This window comes from Artibeus jamaicensis, unplaced genomic scaffold (assembly GCF_021234435.1).
Source record: "Artibeus jamaicensis isolate MK-2021 breed Jamaican fruit bat unplaced genomic scaffold, CSHL_Jam_final scaffold_474, whole genome shotgun sequence".
NCBI lineage: Eukaryota > Metazoa > Chordata > Mammalia > Chiroptera > Phyllostomidae > Artibeus > Artibeus jamaicensis.
In genome coordinates this window covers 19,408,531-19,426,481 of record NW_026522046.1, presented here as the reverse complement: position 1 = coordinate 19,426,481, position 17,951 = coordinate 19,408,531, and the positions used below count along the sequence as shown (strand labels likewise).

The window sequence follows — 17,951 nt, the reverse complement described above, 5'->3', positions numbered from 1 at the left end:
AATGACAACTAGATAAATTCGACAGTCTCCAAATTCTTCCTGTGAAAGGACAGTCTGCTTTAATTCATGTGTTGTTTTCTTGATAACAGAAAAGATTCTGGTTTTGATAAAAAGTACTTGCCCTAATGACAGAGGAGAAAGGACAATGCCAGACGAACAGCCAGGGTGTCCAGGTAAAGGTCAGGGCCGTGCCTGCCTGCAGTGCAGAATGGCACAGCCCACACCCTCACCTCCGCCAGCCTGACAGAGGCAATAAATCTCTCTCTGTGTCTTCCTGACACACAAGAATGAATCTGATCCCAGATCCAAGGAGAGGATCTTTCATTATAAATTGTTTCCTTGTGGTAGCTAAAAGGACACTTTTTAAATATTAGTAGCACAAAGGGGATATTTTAATAGTTTACCACCTCCATTAAGTATAAGGTAAAATATGTAAGGAAAACTACTATGAGAAATTAAACAAAAAGTCTTAAAGGATAAAAAGAACAGAAAAAAATCAGCTGACCAGAGAGTATGAGTTATAATTGTGTAATAAGCTAACTATGTTCTTTGTAATGAGGTAATAAATATGAGGGGCATTCATTATACTGCTATATCCTTTTAGCCAAGTGACTTTACTACACCACATTATAACAGAAATCAACTCCCTGTAACTGTCCCTAATCGCTTAAGTTACTTCGTTAATCCTTTCACTCACTCACGAGGAACATCACTGCATTACTCACCTTCAACATCTGATGTTGCACATTCAATGCACTGTATCTACTGTTGGAGTCTTGCTGTAAATTGAAAAGAAAATAGTTAACAAGAGATTTTTTAAATATGGCTCTTTTGCTAAGCATAGCTTAAAATTCTTTTATTTTAAAGATGTATTTATTTATTGATCTTTAGAGGGGAAAGGAAGGAGAGAAACATCAATGTATGGTTGCCTCTCATGCATCCCTTGCTGGGAACTGGCCTGCAAGCCAGGCATGTGCCCTGACTGGGAATCGAACCGTGATCCTTTGGTTCGCAGGCCCACGCTCAATCCACTAAGCTACACCAGCCAGCACAGCTTAAAATTCTTAATAGAAGAATTTCATTTATTTCGCTTGCATAAGCTACAAGGCATTCTACACTTGAACCAGGATGTCTGAGGCCATCTCTTTATAAAATAGCAGAAATTAAGTCTTAGCATTCCATAAGTTTACTAGATTTTAGTAATGAAAAAGAGGACATGAAATCATAAAATAGCAGCTTGACAGGCCCTTGGAGATATTACGTCCACTTGCACGTTCAGAAGAACTGAGGCTGCCGGTGGAGGAGCTTGTCCTGAGACCCGGCACGCGGTAGGGATACTAATACATTGTGCTGGGCACTCCAGGGAAAATCGGGGCTAAACCACCAAGCACCAGGCCTCGTAAGCTCAGCTTGGCTTAATAGAGGGGAGAGAAAGGTGCTTTCCTTCCCTGAGCTTCATTCAGTGGGTAAGAAATTCCACATACACCACTTTACCCCAGTGAGACCGCACTTCACAGAGTGAGAATTAGGATAAGGAACAGACCAAGGGCAGACGCTTCCTTCAGCAGCAGAGTCAGAGCCTGAGCCTGAGCCTGAGCCTGAGCCTGAGCTCCATGTCCCAGGGGAACATCACTGGGTCCTGGAGCAGCGTCTGCACAAGGGGACCTCACACATTCCCAGTTCTGGGCAGCCGTGACCAGTCAGTACACAAGACACCTGAAGGTTTCTCTCCCCCTGCTGTCTTCTATCTGACATGCCTTGCCCCTTGCTCATTCCACGGCCAGCACAAGGGCATGCTCCATCATTTATTTCATATTTTTACAGCTTCTGAAATGAACTGCTTTTTGATTTCTCATTTTATTGCTTTACTACTTGATTTTAATTTGCAAGGAAATCACACTATAAAATGGACTAGAGAATGCACACAGTTTTGGTCAGGACTTTTAAAAGCAAGTGAGAGTTGAAAGCTAATAGCATCCCAGCCACCCAAGGAACTGACTCTTCTCAGTTGTAAGACCCTCAAATACCAATGTTTTATTCAGCTAAAGCTTACGTTTTTAGAGTAAAAAAAAAAGACCAGTTGTTCTCCAGTTAATTTGGAATTAAAACTTTGTAATGGTAATATCACTTATTCATTCATTCACTAGACGTTTTTGGATGAGCTCAAGAGGGAGGAGGGTGGAGGGAGGAGACAAGTCTCTCAGCTGCTTGGAGAGCGAAGAGGACCTTGGCTCTTGGGAGCCCACCACACTGTGTTAGATGCTACACAGTAACGTGTGTTCCAGTGGCAACGATGTTGTACAAAGGCAGACCAAAAGAAACATTGTATTCTACAAAAAAGAGACTATAAAGAAATGAACAAATAAATGAATGAAAATAAATTGCTGGTTTTGTTGAGGATTACCTATTCCCAATTTATTGCTATCACAAATCAGCAAAGGTAGGATTTAAAAGAACGATTTGTGAAGTTTTCCTCTTAAAAATTTTTGATAGCAAAAAAAATATATTTCAGCCCTACGATACTAACGATTGACAAACTATTTTGCGACAATTCCTTATCCTCTAAATTTCATGAAAAACAAAACAAAACAAAAGAAAACTTACCCTTCCTTTATTTAGCGTTTCTTGTGCTTCTAATTTATAAACAAGAAAATCTGGAAAATACAAAATGAAGGAAGTAGAGTATAAGTCAGTTCCTTGTGAAATTTTTAAACACCTAAAAGAATAAAGGCAAACTTTACTCAGACTCACAAAAAATAGTTCTAGGTTTAAAACAGTCTACTTGGTGACATATCTACTTTATTTTGCCTCCTCCTGCTTTAGAAAATGGTGGGGGGGGATGATTATATAATTCTCTTTACCTTAAAAGCTATAAATCTTACATTAACTACATCTACATGATAACCAGCCGGTTAAAAGTGCATTCAGAGTGTGCACTCGGTAACTAACTAACTTGAAGCTAAGGAGCAGAACAAACATGCAGCACAGCTAACGACAGAGATGATTCACTGCAACCCACTAGGTGGCTCACTAGTCATTCGGGACCTGAAAAGAGAATTCAAGCCATGGAAACCACTCTTAATGCTCTTAAAGCTTATTATCCACTAGATGGCCCCATAAAGTCATGCTGCATTTGAAGACATGGAAAATCCAAATCCTATCAAAGCATTTCAATGATGTTAAACTGCTATTCTTCACACAGGCTTAATCCAAGGGTCAGTGAAGCATCCTCACCAATTCTGCCCTCCCCTGCTCGCCCTCCTTCAGCCACCAGGTAAATCAAGACAGAACATGTAACTTTAATCTCAAGATTTATCTCAGAACATGAATAAAAATATAAATGCAGATAACTTTAAGTCACAAGCTGTATAAAAGCCGATGCTTTATACCAAAATTCTGATAAAAATCATGGCACTGCCTAATACCTGTGCTAAATGTTAATTTTTCAAACTGAACCAGTTGGCTGTCCAATAAAAGCCCTAAGATAAAAACAACTGTATAACTTAAAAGACATCATGCAATGTGAACAATTTATTACATTATAAATGTGCATGCATACGCATAAGTATCTATAAAAGTTGTTATATATTCTGGACAATGCATACTGTTACTTTCTGGATATTTGTAAACAAAAGTTCTAGGTATTACTAACATATGAGTATAATATATAAATGAAAAGCTGTTTCTTTCTAAAATAATATATAACCAAAGTGAGAACCACCTCAAGGTGGCACACAGTGAATGAAAGATTCTACATCCAGTCTTGAGCAGGAATTATTTTATTGCACAATGAGCAGCAAATTGTTTGACATCTGACTTTGGGTTGACTTCCTTAATTCCTTAGCAAAAAAAAACAGTAACAAACCAAATACATGATTCCTCAAATAAGATAAAAACAAAACACAAATTACATTATTTATTTACCTTCCTTTGCTTTCTTATGTTCAAGTCTTTCTTTTTGCAAGGATTTTTCTAATCTTGATCTGTGTTCATAGACAACTGAAAAAAAAGAATTAAAATGTTCATTCAAAGAATTAAAAACTCTACAGTAAAATTAACACCAATGTTTAAAACAGAAGGAAAACTTTTAGAGTCTTCTCACAATGAAAACAAAAATGTACGTGTTTATAACTTCCACATTCTGGGTTAAAAAAATCAACATTATAACTGATATAACTCTGGGCTGACCCCTAGGCAGTTTGCCCCTTGACAGGGTCAGCACTCTGGAAGAAGCTGCCGCCTTCTTTGCCAGCAACTGTTCCTTCTCTTGCTTCTTAAATGAGCATCTCTGTGAGGTTCCAGGTCTCTTCCTGGGCAACACATCCCCTCTCACAGCTTCAACCACTGCCTGCACCTGAGCAGCATACCATGGAACAGAAAAAAAGGTATATGTCCCCACATCAAGGAACCCATCAGCGAGAGAGCCACAGAAATGAAGGAAAGAGGGATAAGCCCTGAATGGGAGAGGGGTGAGGGAGGACTTTTCAGAAGAGGTGACCTCTTGGTTGTTTTCATAGCAAAGAGCAGTTTGGAGAAGGGGGCACTGCAGGAGGGAGGACTTCTGGAAGACGTCACAGGGGCGTCGGCCCAGAGGTGTGAAACTGGACGAAAGGTGGTTGCACTGCAAAAGCTTGGTTGTAAGTCCACTGTTGAACAATCACTTTTGTTCAAAAATATGTGTATGTATGGTATTTAGATTTCCTCAGATCGGTACTAACACCTATGATACTTGGGGAAAACAGAGATTACTGCTATTTTATAACCATGCTAAAGCCAAGCCCTAAAATGCAGGCTCACAGTCTTGGGGAATTTCATTCAGGTTGGGGAAACTTCCAGGGAAACGGATAAATACAATGCTATCATAATACGACAGAGGCAAGAACAGGATGCTGCAGGAACACCTGAGGTCCCGGCTGGAAGGAAAAGCCCCCTCAACTCCAACCCACTGTCCCAAGCTCCCACAGTCTGGGTAGAAGATCACAAGACCATGCACAGGCCAGTTAAAAAGGGGATCTTGGTGCATTAATTGGACACATTACAGGCAACAGTGTGCATTATTTTCAAAGAAAGAAACAGGCAAAGTAGTTAAGACCTTGCTCCAATATAACTAAAGAGGCGGCTGGGGTTCCTGAGAGTGTCAGGTCCATTAGGGGTTAAAAATTGCAGCTCAGAAGCACCCGTAATTAAAAAACAAAACAAACCCGCGTAGTGCAGTCAAGAACCTGTGTATGAGGGGACCCACCACCCATCCCTAGCTACCTCAGACTCTGCATCATAAATACCATTTTGTCAGAATGGGATCGAGGGGGGAAGCTGCATGTACAACACTGAAACTTGTACTGGATAATGGACAGCAGTGATCACTGCACACTCACTGTTGCAAACTCACTGTTGCAAACTCACTGTTGCAAACTCAGTGTTGCTCGGGACTCGGTAATCAGGTCATAATTCTCTTTGGCTCAGGGGGCAGAAAACTCATCTTCGGTAAGAGTGGAGCGCCCAGTGGATTACACCGCACAGATAGGGAGTGTGGGGGATGCGGTGAGGGACCCTGGGTGTGGGGCAGTGGGAGACGGCAATCCATTCTTCATTCCCTTCCCCGCGGTGCAGCCAGGAAGATACTGTGCCAACGGCTGGTCCACAGTATCCATTTATCATATGGAATCACACAACAGTCTGAGACAGTTTTACACTCAGTGGGAATTTACGCATTCAACATATTAATAGTCGTGTGTCTTGGGAGCCACGAGACCCTAGGATACACAGTTATAAACTTTCATAAATCACCTTAGGAGATGCTGTATGATGCCCACAAAGAGACAAACATGTTTGTGGATTACAGTCCACACACAAAGGTCTTGGGACATCTGAGACATATTCATAAATAATAAAATGGCATCATAACAGAGCTAAGGCAAGAGAATGTGTTTGGCAAATGTAGTGGAAAAAAAGGATGTGATAAACAGAAATAGAAGATATATGTAGAAACAATGAGGTAATTGTACTATTAATGTTTTCTTACTTAGAACTGGTCAAGCCATTACTACAGCATCAGCTTCTAGTCCCGATGTTATGTAACTTAATGCAAAAGTCGTGTGAGAGTTGGAGAGGACCACCCAGGGACCACCCAGGGACCACCCAGGGACCACCCAGGGACCACCCGGGGCGAGGGTGAGAGAGCAGCAGAGACTGCGGGAAGTGGAGGTGTGTTCTCACCAGTCTCAGGGGGAAGAAAATAAACAAACAAACAAAAACTGAAGACAGCCCCGAACTGGGAGCTGAGGAAACCACATCAGGTAAAAAGCACAGTGAGTGAAAAATTAATCCTTAGAGTTGGGAATCTGGAAAGAGAAAAGGAGGGAGAGAGGCAGGAGGTAATGCAATGGCTGAAAATTTCCCCATCAGTTAAATTCACACACCCACTACCGTTAGTTTTTAAAATGCATTCTCCAGGCTTTTTGCGCTACTGATCCGAGTTCAGATCCCAGACCCGTCGTTTGAGGGGCGGTTGCTGAGCTCCTTTGTACCTCGGTTTCTGTGTGCCGTGTGGTGTGAGATGGCAGCTATCTCTCTGGGTGGGTGTCAGGGTTAGATGAGTTCATACAGGTCAAGTGCTTAGAACACTGCCTGGCATGGAGTAAATGCCAGAAAATACGAAAATATTTTTCACTTATCAGCTGTGATGGCTTAAAACTGACAGAGAGGAAATCAGGTGACACCTCTCAACCCTGAAGTTAAAATCTAATAATAACAAAGTTAAACTATATATTTTTTAAAAAGGCGTGAGATCTTGATTTCAGTTTGCTTTAATTTTTTTAAATTCTCTTAAAAAAAGACAAAGCAAATAATCATTCCAATAGCTTCATAAAACCCATAAGCTAATTTTTAATAAAAATTAAACAACAGTAAAACAGACCTGATAGAACCTTTGTGTCCTTGCAGCTCTTCTAGAAAATCCCCCACCAACTAAACTCACACACCCACTACCCTTAATTCTTTTAAAATGCATTCTCCAGACTTTTGAGCTAGTGATTTATCTAGACAGCTTTACTGTTTCGCTTAGAAGGAGGACTGCCAATCAATCCTTGTCACCCATCTCTATGTTCCTGCTTAGACTGTGAGTCAAGGGCATCAGTCAGGATGAACTAATACTGCTAGAAACTCTGCAACAGAAATTGTGTGTAATGATATTCTCATGGCACCAAACAAGTTTAAGGGAAAAAAGTACAAAAATACAACAGTTCAATCTTGGCATTCAGGATCTTTAATGCAGAGTAATGCTGTAACAGGTACAGGGTTTGAATTAGAAGAACTCATGAGAAAAAGAGGAAAGTCCATAATACTTACCATCTGCCTACTGAAAAGTTTAATATTTCCCATTCGGTCGAGAATAGAAATAGGTTTTATTCCATCTCAAAGCCTCCAAGAGTTTAAAAACACATCAGCTTCTTACAGCAATTTTCCATTTTCACTTTGACTTCCATCTTAAAGTCACAAGAGAAATTACCTGTATACATCCACTTATGGGCTGTATATCCAAAATATATTTCGGGGCAAACTACTCCAATTCGAAATTAGAAAGCAACACTGAAGTTAGACAGAAAACACTGCTGCGTGTTTTAACACCGTCCGCCAAGAGAGGGCGATCTTTCCTTGGCAGAAGCAACAACAGCCCCGGAAATTTTGCTTTCAGTACTGACAACGTAAGGCTTTATTTACCTTCGTCCTTCTAAAATAAATAAATAAAAACAACTTGGAAGCTTGAGATGAAAGTCACACAATTCAACTTGTAAAAATATGAAGATTTGCAAGTAACTTTGTTATTTGACATATAAAAATTAAACAAATCTGTACTTTTGGTAATGGTGGGTGAAGATTTTTTAAGTAGGATAGCAACGCTATGACAAAAAAAGGAAAATAAATAGAAATCAATGTAGTACTTTTGAGGCCTTGTTTTGTAGGCCTAAAATCGTAGATCTCTATTGTAGTCTTTAAAAACAGTTGTGGGTCTAACCTGCAGCAGCGGTGTGAAGGTGGGCCACCTACCCACCCTCCTCTGGAGGATGAGCCGGGCATTAACACGAAGACCACATCATAGATGGAGATTTCCAGTTATCCTCCCTTCCTCCTTTCATACTCACATCACAAGAAGTCTGAGAAAGAACACAGATCTCCTTAGAAAACAACCCGCATCCAACAACTAAAAGAAAAAAGAAGGGAGACAACTAATGCCACTTTGAGGACCTCACTGGACTGTCCCTCCAGCCCGTGAGTAGGCAAGGGCTTCCCCGAGGGTGTGTTCACTGTCTCCCCAACCAGACTCTTGCGACAAAGTTTCCTCGAATTCTGCATCCGCCTCCTAACTTCACACTTACACCGCATCCGTCTTCATAACCTCTCACACACAGCTCCTATACACTGTTAACTCCAGCTTTTACTCCCCACTCAGTCCCAGCTCTCCATCTTCCAGTAAATCCTACCTTTCCAGTCTGCTTGACAATTTACAGCTGAATTTAGTTATTAATTTAACTTTTTTTATGGTTAGCTCCCTTTACTAAATTATATCCACGTTCCAAGCCTGGGGGCCAAACCTCCCCATGGCTTCTCATTGCCGAGTGAAACCCAAAGACCTCTCCTGGCTTCACCAGTTGTCCATCCCGCTCCAGCCACAGCAGCCTCCTTGTTCCTCTGAGAAGGAGCCAGGCCCGCTTCCGCCTCAGCTCCTCAGACCGCCTCTTCCAGGTGCTTCCTTCTCCAGGTACCTGTGCCACTGGCCTCCTCGCCTCTTCAGGTCTCCACCTTCCCACCCAGTCCTGTTCTGGACAACCTGCCTTGAACTGCACCCTGCTTCCTACACTCAACATCTCCAGTCTCCTTCCCAACTTCATTTTCCTCCTTAGCACTTAACATTGTACTGATTTGTCATATTTATTGTCCTATCCCATTAGGATATACACTTAGTCAGGGCAAGAATTTCCGGTTTGGGCCTGGCCAGTGTGGCTCAGTTGGTTGCAGCATGGTCCCGTAACCAAAAGGTTGTGGGTTTGATTCCTGGTCTGGGCACACACCTAGGGTGCAGGTTCAATCCCTGGTTTGGGCATGTATGACCCCCCGGCCAGACGCGTGCGGAAGGCAACTAATAGATGCTTTTGTCTGGCATCCGTGTTTCTCTCTCCCTTCCTTTTTTCTTTCTCTCCATCCTTTTGTTGTCTCTCTCTGAAGACAATAAAAAAAAAAAAGTCCTCAAGTGAGGATTTAAAAAAAACAGAATTTCTGGTTTGTTTTATTTCACCCTTGTATCCCCAGGAAAGTGACTATAAGCATTCGATTGGTAACAAATGAATGAATAAACAAACAAATGAATGAATTACATGTGCCTTGCAGGATGGGATTGGCTGTCTCCTTTTCCTTTCTCTTCCAAATCCCAAGCCCTCGCTACCACCTCAGTCCCGATCTCCAGTTCCTACTGTCTACTGGTATTCGATACTTTTGTTAAATGAATGAGCATTTAGAAAATATCTCATTTTTGTCCTCACTTGCCTGCCATCCTTTATGACCCAGCACTTTTAAACTGAACGTCCACATTTGTTGGCTCATTAGTATCACACTAAACAGATAAGAGAATAGAGATTGAACATGAATGTGTCTGTTGACGTACAGGCTCGTAAGATTAGCAGTAGTTAAATCACAGCCCTGAAATACAGCTTTCAGAATGCTGAGAGACTGAAGAACCGTCTTATTAGGTATTTTTCTACCACACGGAAATTGAAGTAATTTTTTACCGCACAATAAAGTGTTATTTTTAACTTTGCTATACATACAGTTCATAAAGTCATTTAAATGGAAATTTTAACCATGATTTGAATTGGTGCTTAACTACGTTTTCTGGTTTGGATAAACCTACACAGAGGCTTGCCTTCATGACACCATCTAATCGAGATTTGGCTCTTTTGAACAAGTATTGTTATTACCCGACTTAAGCTACACTTCTTCACACGAGTCTTCTTTTTGGCATGCTTCCAAAGTGACGTGCCACTGATAATCATTATTATGAGATGAATCTATTCACTCCCCATGAAAGGATTTTTCTCTTAGCTGCTCAGAGCAATTATATTGCAGCCCAGCAAGGCTCCAGGCACCTCGGGAGACTCTCAAGTGTGGTATTTGCTCTTATGAAAAGCTTATAATCAATAAATTCAGGTTGTGAGAAGGGGCTGGTGCAGGTAGAACAGTCAGAAGACAGAGACCACCACGGGCCAGGCGAACTGCGGTGACACAATGACCCGCCGAGTCGGCCGATTTTTAGACGTGACCTCTCCGCAAGCTGAGAGGAAAATGACCCTCCTGTCCCACAGAAGCGCTGCACCCCACAAAGCAAAACTGACACGTAAAAGTATATGCGTGTGTGTGTTAGGAACTTAGGGAATCACACTAATAGAAGCAAAAGTTATTCTAAAATTAGATGTATAATAAACAGACCCTGTACAGCAAGGGCCTCCTTATCCAGCAGTTGGACCTCACCTGGACAGCCTCTCAGTATTTCAGGAAATAATGCCTGAGAGAGAGACAGAGAGAGAGGACTGGATTAATAAAGCAATGTAAAAGAATGCCCTTGAGATGCGCTAAAATGTGTGAAAGAACATTGGTTTTATAATGGGACTATGAATGCATTCATAAACTTTTCATAATGTATGTGCTTGAAGCAAAAATAAAAGATAGATAATTTTCTTAAGTCATCTGGGAACGCCAGCAAAGAGGAAGCAACCTGAAACCTGGTACCTGAGTTATCGACCGTACGAGATTTTTACACTGAATAAATCTGAACCCAGAGAATACCCGTGACCTGGGCAGAAGGAGCCAGGTGGCAATGGGCTTCGCCTCCAAATGAGCACAGCAGTCCCACCTTCATCCCAACTCCCAAAGTCACATCTTCACCTCAAACAGGAAAACAGGCAACATGTCTTAGAAAAGGTTTCATACAAATATGGCTTGTAAAGAGATACTATGTCAGATCTCTATGCATTACATCCCGAGCGCTCCTTTCAGCAACTAAAACAATATTCACTGAGCATCTACTATGTGCCGAGCATTGTTCTGATGCATGATAATACATCGTGAGCACAAAAGTAAAAAAAAAATCTACTTTTGGGAGCTCATGTTCTGACAGACAGATATAAAAGATAATAAACTTAGTAGTATATTAGAAATTAGTGAGTGTCTTGGTGTGGGGAGCAAGCTATAAGACATTGGAGGTGTGAGAAGGATGGGTCAGAATTCATTTTTAAACAGTGTGGTCAAGGCAAAATGCACTAGGAAGGCATTTGAGCCAAGACTTGAAAAAAAGGGAAAGACGTGGTGCTTCAGACATCTAGGGGAGTCGATCTTGGTAGAAGGAACAGGCAAGGCGAGGTCCCGGGGGTGCAACGGGACCTGGGGTGCTCCAAGACAAGAGGCCAGGGAGGCTGAGGCGGAGGGAGTCCGGAAGATCGAAGGGGGAAGGTGGAGAAGGGGTCAGAGGCTGATGGGCCTCCTAGGGCCCAGTGAAGACTGACTGGCTTTCACTTTGAAAGAAATGGGGAGCCACTGGAGTGTCCAAGAAGGAGAGTGTGAGGTTGGCTTGTGGTTTAACACAAGGCTCACTCTCACAGCACTGGTGCAAGATGCAAGCGGGGAAATTGTTTAGCAGGCTCCTGCAGAAATCCAGGCCTGAAGTACTGACGGATCAAGGCCGTGTGCAGGCTGTGGCGAATTTTACATTTGCACTGAAGGTAATAACACCAGTGCATTTTATCAGCTAAGATGGGGAAGGTCACCGGCGGGGAGGTTTGGTGAGGAAGGTCAGGGATAAGCATTTGCTCATGGCAGGGTGAAGATAGACTGGCAGAGGTGACATCTGTGTGGATGTTAAAAGATGGCAGTGGAGGAAGGACAGAGAAAAACCCCGAGAGCGGAGAGAGAACAGGTAAGAGCCCTGAGGCGGAACAAAAACCACCTGTTTGTGGTGTGCTTGGAGAGTGAGCTGGAGTGTCTGTTCGCACTGGATTCCTGACTCGACTCAACCAGAATTTCCAGGGAGGGTTTTGCTTGGTAATCTGAATATTTAGCAAGTGTTCTGCACTCGCTGCCCATGAACTTTTACAGGAGAGTTCTGGGAACACTAGGATTAGCTAGGTTGATAGGAAAGTGGGTAATCAGGGTGAGGAGAGAATGAATAAGACCAGACTGCCATTGACTTGATGTACAAAAATAACTTGATAGGTAGAGTAGAAGACAGAGCAGAGAATCTGAGAATGAGCAGAAGCTGAATTAGTCAGGTCACTAAACAACATAAAATAAAGCAACATGAAAGTTAAACTTCCATATTGCCCAGATATAAGATAATACTGGTTTTGTTAATAAGACAACCAATAAAAAGTAGGTGATCATTTTTCCAATTGGAATATATTAAATTTTAGGGAAGTGAAAAGAGTGGGAAGTGACAAAGAATATGAGAAGGCACCTAAAGATATCCTAATGGAAATTATATGTATAAAAACATGGTCAAGAAAATTAGTCATCAGGGAAATCAAATTAAAATCATAATGTGATACTAATTCTTCCATCAGTATGGCTAAAATTTTTTTTTAAAGTACCAACGGTTGACAACTGTTGTTTCCCCACATCTGGGGAAAGAACTCTCTCCTCTTTGCTGATGGCTTTGCAAATTGGTACAACCATTTTGGAAAAGCTGTTTGACAGCATCTACCAGGGCTGAGGAAGGCCTAGGTACATACCCAGCCAAATGCCTGACACTTAGTCACCAGAAGTCACACAGGAAAATCTTAAGAGCAGTACTATTCATAATACTCCCAAACTGGAAACACGAACATCTAACACAGTAGAATGAATAAGTAGTAGTTGTTCAAAAAATGAAATACCACTCTACAATGTGAACAAAGCTAGATAAAAAACATAGGTGAGTTTCAGAAACATAATGATAAGGAAAGAAACCAGACAGCAAAGTGGTAATTACAGAACGATTCTACTTACAAAAGTTCAAAACAAGTAAGGCTAATACATGGGGCTGGAAGACAGGGTACTGTGTGCGGTGCACGTGGCCGTGGGAGGCAGGCAGGCAGGCAACGCCTGGGAGGAAGCACCAGGGCCATTCTGGGCACTGGTGACGTTCTGATTCTTGGTCTACACTGTCTGCTTTGTGAAACTTCACTGAGCTATATACTTATGATTCATGTACTTTCCTGAATGCACGATTGTTTCATGAGGTCATGGTGTTTGCTATGTTCAGTTACATAAGTGAAATGTAATATAAAACATATTTAGACGCATCGTTTTTTTCCTCCATCCACATCTCCCCAAACAATTTCATTCAAACGCTTCCTGTGCAGGTCTGACGTCCGTGCGCTCACCACCTCAGGCCAGCGACCACCTCAGGTCAGCACTTCAGGGCTCTGACGGTCTCTGAGGCACTCGCTCTTCACCAGAGACCCAGCACCTGGGAAATCTCTGCCTGCTTCCATCACTGGAAATGTCCTCAGCTGCAGATCTTTGGTGGAAGTCACCAGAGCTTACTTTTCATTTGCTCTGTAGGTGCATATGTATGCCTTCTAGAGCCTTAATTCCTGATTGTGTGGGGGTGTGTTTTGTTGTGGTTGTGTGTTTGTGTGTGTGTGCTTTGGTAAAAAGATTTTTAAAATAAAGACACTTTGCATTTGCCATTGTGAGGACACATTCCAGGAACCAAATGCCCACACAGTTTTAAATGTTACTACATCCTTAAGAAAAAAAGATTTTGTCAGGAGGCCTCCATAAATATCTAACCACATTAAATGAGGTCACTTTGGTCTAATGTGTCTTCCTCACACAGCGCTCTGCTGTTTAAAATAAAGCAGCCAGGAAAGCACCCAAGGAATAGCGGTGGCTCTGTACTGCCTTCAATACAACAAGAGCTCCTCTTATCTGAGGGGCAATTTTGCAGCATGAAGAGAGCGTGCCTTGTAATATTTAAGCATATGCGGCGATCAGTGACAGAGGGGGAGGAATGCACAGAAGCACACATATCCAAGGAATTAAAACCCGAATGCCCGAGTGACTGATTCCAAGTGCACTGCAGAAATGGGTCCGAGGATGGTGCAAGTATTTGTGGCTGAGGCTACTGTGTGTAAGGGGAACCCGGGACCAAGGGGGATGAGGTGGAGGGCACATTATACCTCCCATGTGGGACATGTTTAAAGTTTGATAGAGGACACAGATAGCACAGAAAAGGGCAGCGAGCAATCTAAGAAATGCCCAAGTTGTTGGCAGCTAGAAGGTTACTGCTGGGAAGTTCTATAGTCCATTTCACCATCACCGACAGGTCGGAGACTGAACACGGGGACCCCTCTGAGGCAAATCCCAGCCGACCCTCCACAGTCACTTCTTACTCTTTCCGACATTGTTTGTCCCAAGGCCATGGGTTACCACATAGAGATCTGAAAAAGATGTCAGGCTGGGGGACGAAGCTGACTCTGGATGTCTAAAACCTTCTTCACCAGTGTGACTGGAATTCTTAGTAATATCCTGCATCCTCTTTACGTTTTTGGACATTTTAAGCTCTTCTTAGCAATAAGAGTATGGAGTATTCTTTTCTTTCATCGTATTCGGTATAGAAAATGAACATTTCTGGATGGTTTGTTAAGAACACACGTAGCTCTAAACAGGAATATGCCCTGCTCTGAGGTACTGGGCATGGCATTTGCGGGGGTCGGGGGTCGTCCAAGGCAATTTCACAAAACCTGTGACCCTTCTTTAGCCATTAGCTCATCTTCCATGCACAGTGCTTAAAAACGGTATTATATATATATGTCTACATCTGATGAAAATACACATCTGATAAGACTTCATTATAGAATTACAATAACTTTTGCAAGATTTTCCTTAGGAAGTCAGTGATCAGAAATTGATCTATGTAAGATAAAACACATACTGGTTATTCATGGACCCACTTTCCTGTTAGGCTTACATTCCTTACTATGATAAAAAAAAGAAAAGCAAATCAACAAAAAAAATCACTGTGATAAAAACTGTTCATTCAACAGTCTTGAGTAAAAAAATTAACAAAAAAAATTTTTAATTTAATTTCTGAATAGTTCTATTTTTTCAGAGTATTTTTTCCTGAACTCTGAAAACAAGTATGTGACTATTTACATACCAACTTCTTATAAAATAAAAAACCTTTAAAAAGTTATGTTATGCTTTCTGCATACACAATAAGATACTGCAATGTTGATTAAAAAAAGGACAGATTTTTTTTTAAACCAAAAAAAGGCAGGACCATTGTAGTAGACAGCTCTGCCTAGTTTTAGGAATTGTATCTCTACCCCTTGTGGCTAAGGGCGAGAGATGACCTTTGGAGTGCCAGCCGCAGGAGACAAAGCCTGACTCTGGTAACAAACGCTGCCTCAGTTCCTCTCCCTGCCCCCAGAGCTTGGTCGGAAGTCAATGACAGGGTAAGACCCCTCACAGCAGGGTGCAACCTAAGACAGACTCGATCATTTGGGAGGTCTTCATGGAAGGACTGGGGGGGGGGGGGCTGCAACAAACAGCAAGGGACTTTGTCAAAGCCAGAGTCCCCATGTTCTCTGGGAGAAGTGCTTCCTGGCTCTAATCCCTTTCGGCCTGAATACCTGTTGGGGAGGGGTGCAGCTCCTTGCCTTGCTAGAGCTGTGTCCTGGGGGAAAATCTGGCATCACAAAGACTTCCTGATAAACCTGTGAAATCTGCTCTGCTAAGGGTGCTTTCATTCATATGATAAGGGTCCGAGAGGAAATGAGTATGTCTCCCAAAGACATATACTCCAACCCCCTTTCCTGACAGACACTGACTCTGAAGCCCTCAGATCTCTTTGTAATTATCTACTGTTTGATCCTTGCTGCCCTGTATTCCTGTGTATTACAACCCAATAAAAGGCTATGGAAGAGGGCGCCAGGGCCTTTTTCTCCTCGGAGAAACTGGCCGCCGCTGGCCTTTGTCTCCCCTGAGAAACTGGCCACAGCCCACGCCTCGTCCCCAAACAGATCCAGCATCTCTCGGCCATATTTACTCATTCACGCGTGTCCATGGCACTGGGGGGACTCGCAGAGAAGTCGCCCCCACAGACCATTTCTAATTTTTTTACTTTTTCATATAATTTCTCTAAAACTTAAAATGCGAGTAAGAACACATGATGCAAAATACCAACCTAAACAAGCTTACAAATTTTTAAGTAGATTAAAAAAACTGTATACACTGTATGGCAAAAGTAGATTTATAGTTGTTTATATAGAAAATACAATATTTAGTAAATAATAGTCCAAGAATAAACTCTGGGTTTCACGAGCTCACCACTGTAAACCCCCTTTTGCCCCGCTCTGTATTTAGCTGAATCTTCTTCATATCTGATCTCTACTTCTGGTACTGGGAGAAAAAGTGATGGTTTCAATGGCTGTTCTAACCACTGAAGTAAAGCAATTAATACAGTTTTGAATGCTTGTCAGTAATATAACTTAAAGCAAAGAGAATTTTAAGAATTTTTAAAATTTTTCTCTTTCTTTTTCCAGAAAAACACTTGGCACAGAGCTCTCTGCACCAACTCTAATTCAATGGAATGGTTTAAATACAGACCAGAAAGCATATGGGTGGAGAAGGTGAAAAGTTTTCTATTTAATATTAATAACTAAATTCACCAGGATATTACATTTCCTGACTATTTCACTTAATTGAGTTTGCAGCTTTGATGCTCAGCGTATCTGAGTAAAGTGAAGTAATGACTGAAACGGTAGCCTTTCAAAGATCATTCCAAAACATGCTTAGTGAGAGAACTAAAATGTCTATTAAAAACATCCTTGTCTTTGCTAAACTTTCCTTAATGCAGATCTTAAAAGGGTATCATTAGAGCTTTATGTCATCTCTATTTTTATTTTCTAAGTTAGCGTTACATAAAACTATTATGTAATGTAGCTATAATAGTTTTCAACTATGAATCTTTTGTATAGAATGATGAAGTTACTAACTACACTATTAGTACAACTAATACTTTATTTTTCTAGAAGTTATAACTTATTAACTAATTAACATGGTGTGTGGGATTGACTAAGTTTTTCAAAATGTCAGCCAGGAACAAGACACAGTACACATACTTTCATTAGATTCATTAAATCCAGGAAGCACGTATAATCCTCATGTGAACAGGCAATGAGCAGGCCAGGGGCTAGGGAACCGGCTACAGGTCAGCCAGGTATTTAATGACGAGTCCAAATTTAAACCCAGGTCTCCAGTCATTCCAAATTTTAGGAAATTGCATAGTTTCCTCATCTTCCTGACTTGGGTGTTCATTAATATTAATGTTAATTCTCCAAAGTAATCTTCTACCTCATCAAATATAATTCAAAGTAAACTCTAAAAACACATTGTGAAACCCAAAATGGATTATTTTTAACATTCTCTTCCAATAATGCAATTAACCAATAAATGCCTAATTTTTAACTAATGGAAACCACTTTCATTTTCATTAAGGTCCTTTAAAAAGATTTTTAAAAAAGAAAAAAAAAACGTGGAGGACTTCTGCCAAGATGGAGGTGTAGGTGGAAGCACTGCGCCTTCTCGCACAACTAAGTTTAAAAACAGCAAAATTTTAGCAACAAAAACACAGCCAAACCACAGAAAACTTAACTACACGGAAGTCTTACAACAATGAACCCTTCAGCCAAACCAGTAAGAGGGGCAGAGCCAGCCACAGAGCGGGTCGGGCAGGAAAGATCCACCGGACTGACCTGGGAGAGCGACGCAGGTGCGCCAGCAGCTGTGGGCAGATCCCAGGTGTGGAGAAGCGGACAGACCCACTGAGGGCGCAAGGTGGTGGACCCACTGAGGGCTGATCCCGGTCACAGTTGCACACAGATAAACCGGTGAAGGAGTGAGCAGAGAGACAGACCGTG

The 17,951-nt window shown here is 41.7% G+C and overlaps 1 protein-coding gene across 2 annotated transcripts in view; it reads right to left on the bottom strand.

Annotated features, from left to right (window-relative positions):
- GOLIM4 (golgi integral membrane protein 4) overlaps positions 1-17,951 on the bottom strand; it is a 72,634-nt gene that overhangs the window by 28,568 nt on the left and 26,115 nt on the right. For both annotated transcript variants that reach the window (XM_037163395.2, XM_037163402.2), the window contains exons 2-4: positions 3,925-3,999; positions 2,605-2,654; positions 726-779 (exon numbers count right to left, since the gene is read on the bottom strand). In XM_037163395.2, coding sequence (XP_037019290.2) covers positions 726-779; positions 2,605-2,654; positions 3,925-3,999 — 179 coding nt within the window. The remainder of the gene's footprint in view (positions 1-725; positions 780-2,604; positions 2,655-3,924; positions 4,000-17,951) is intronic.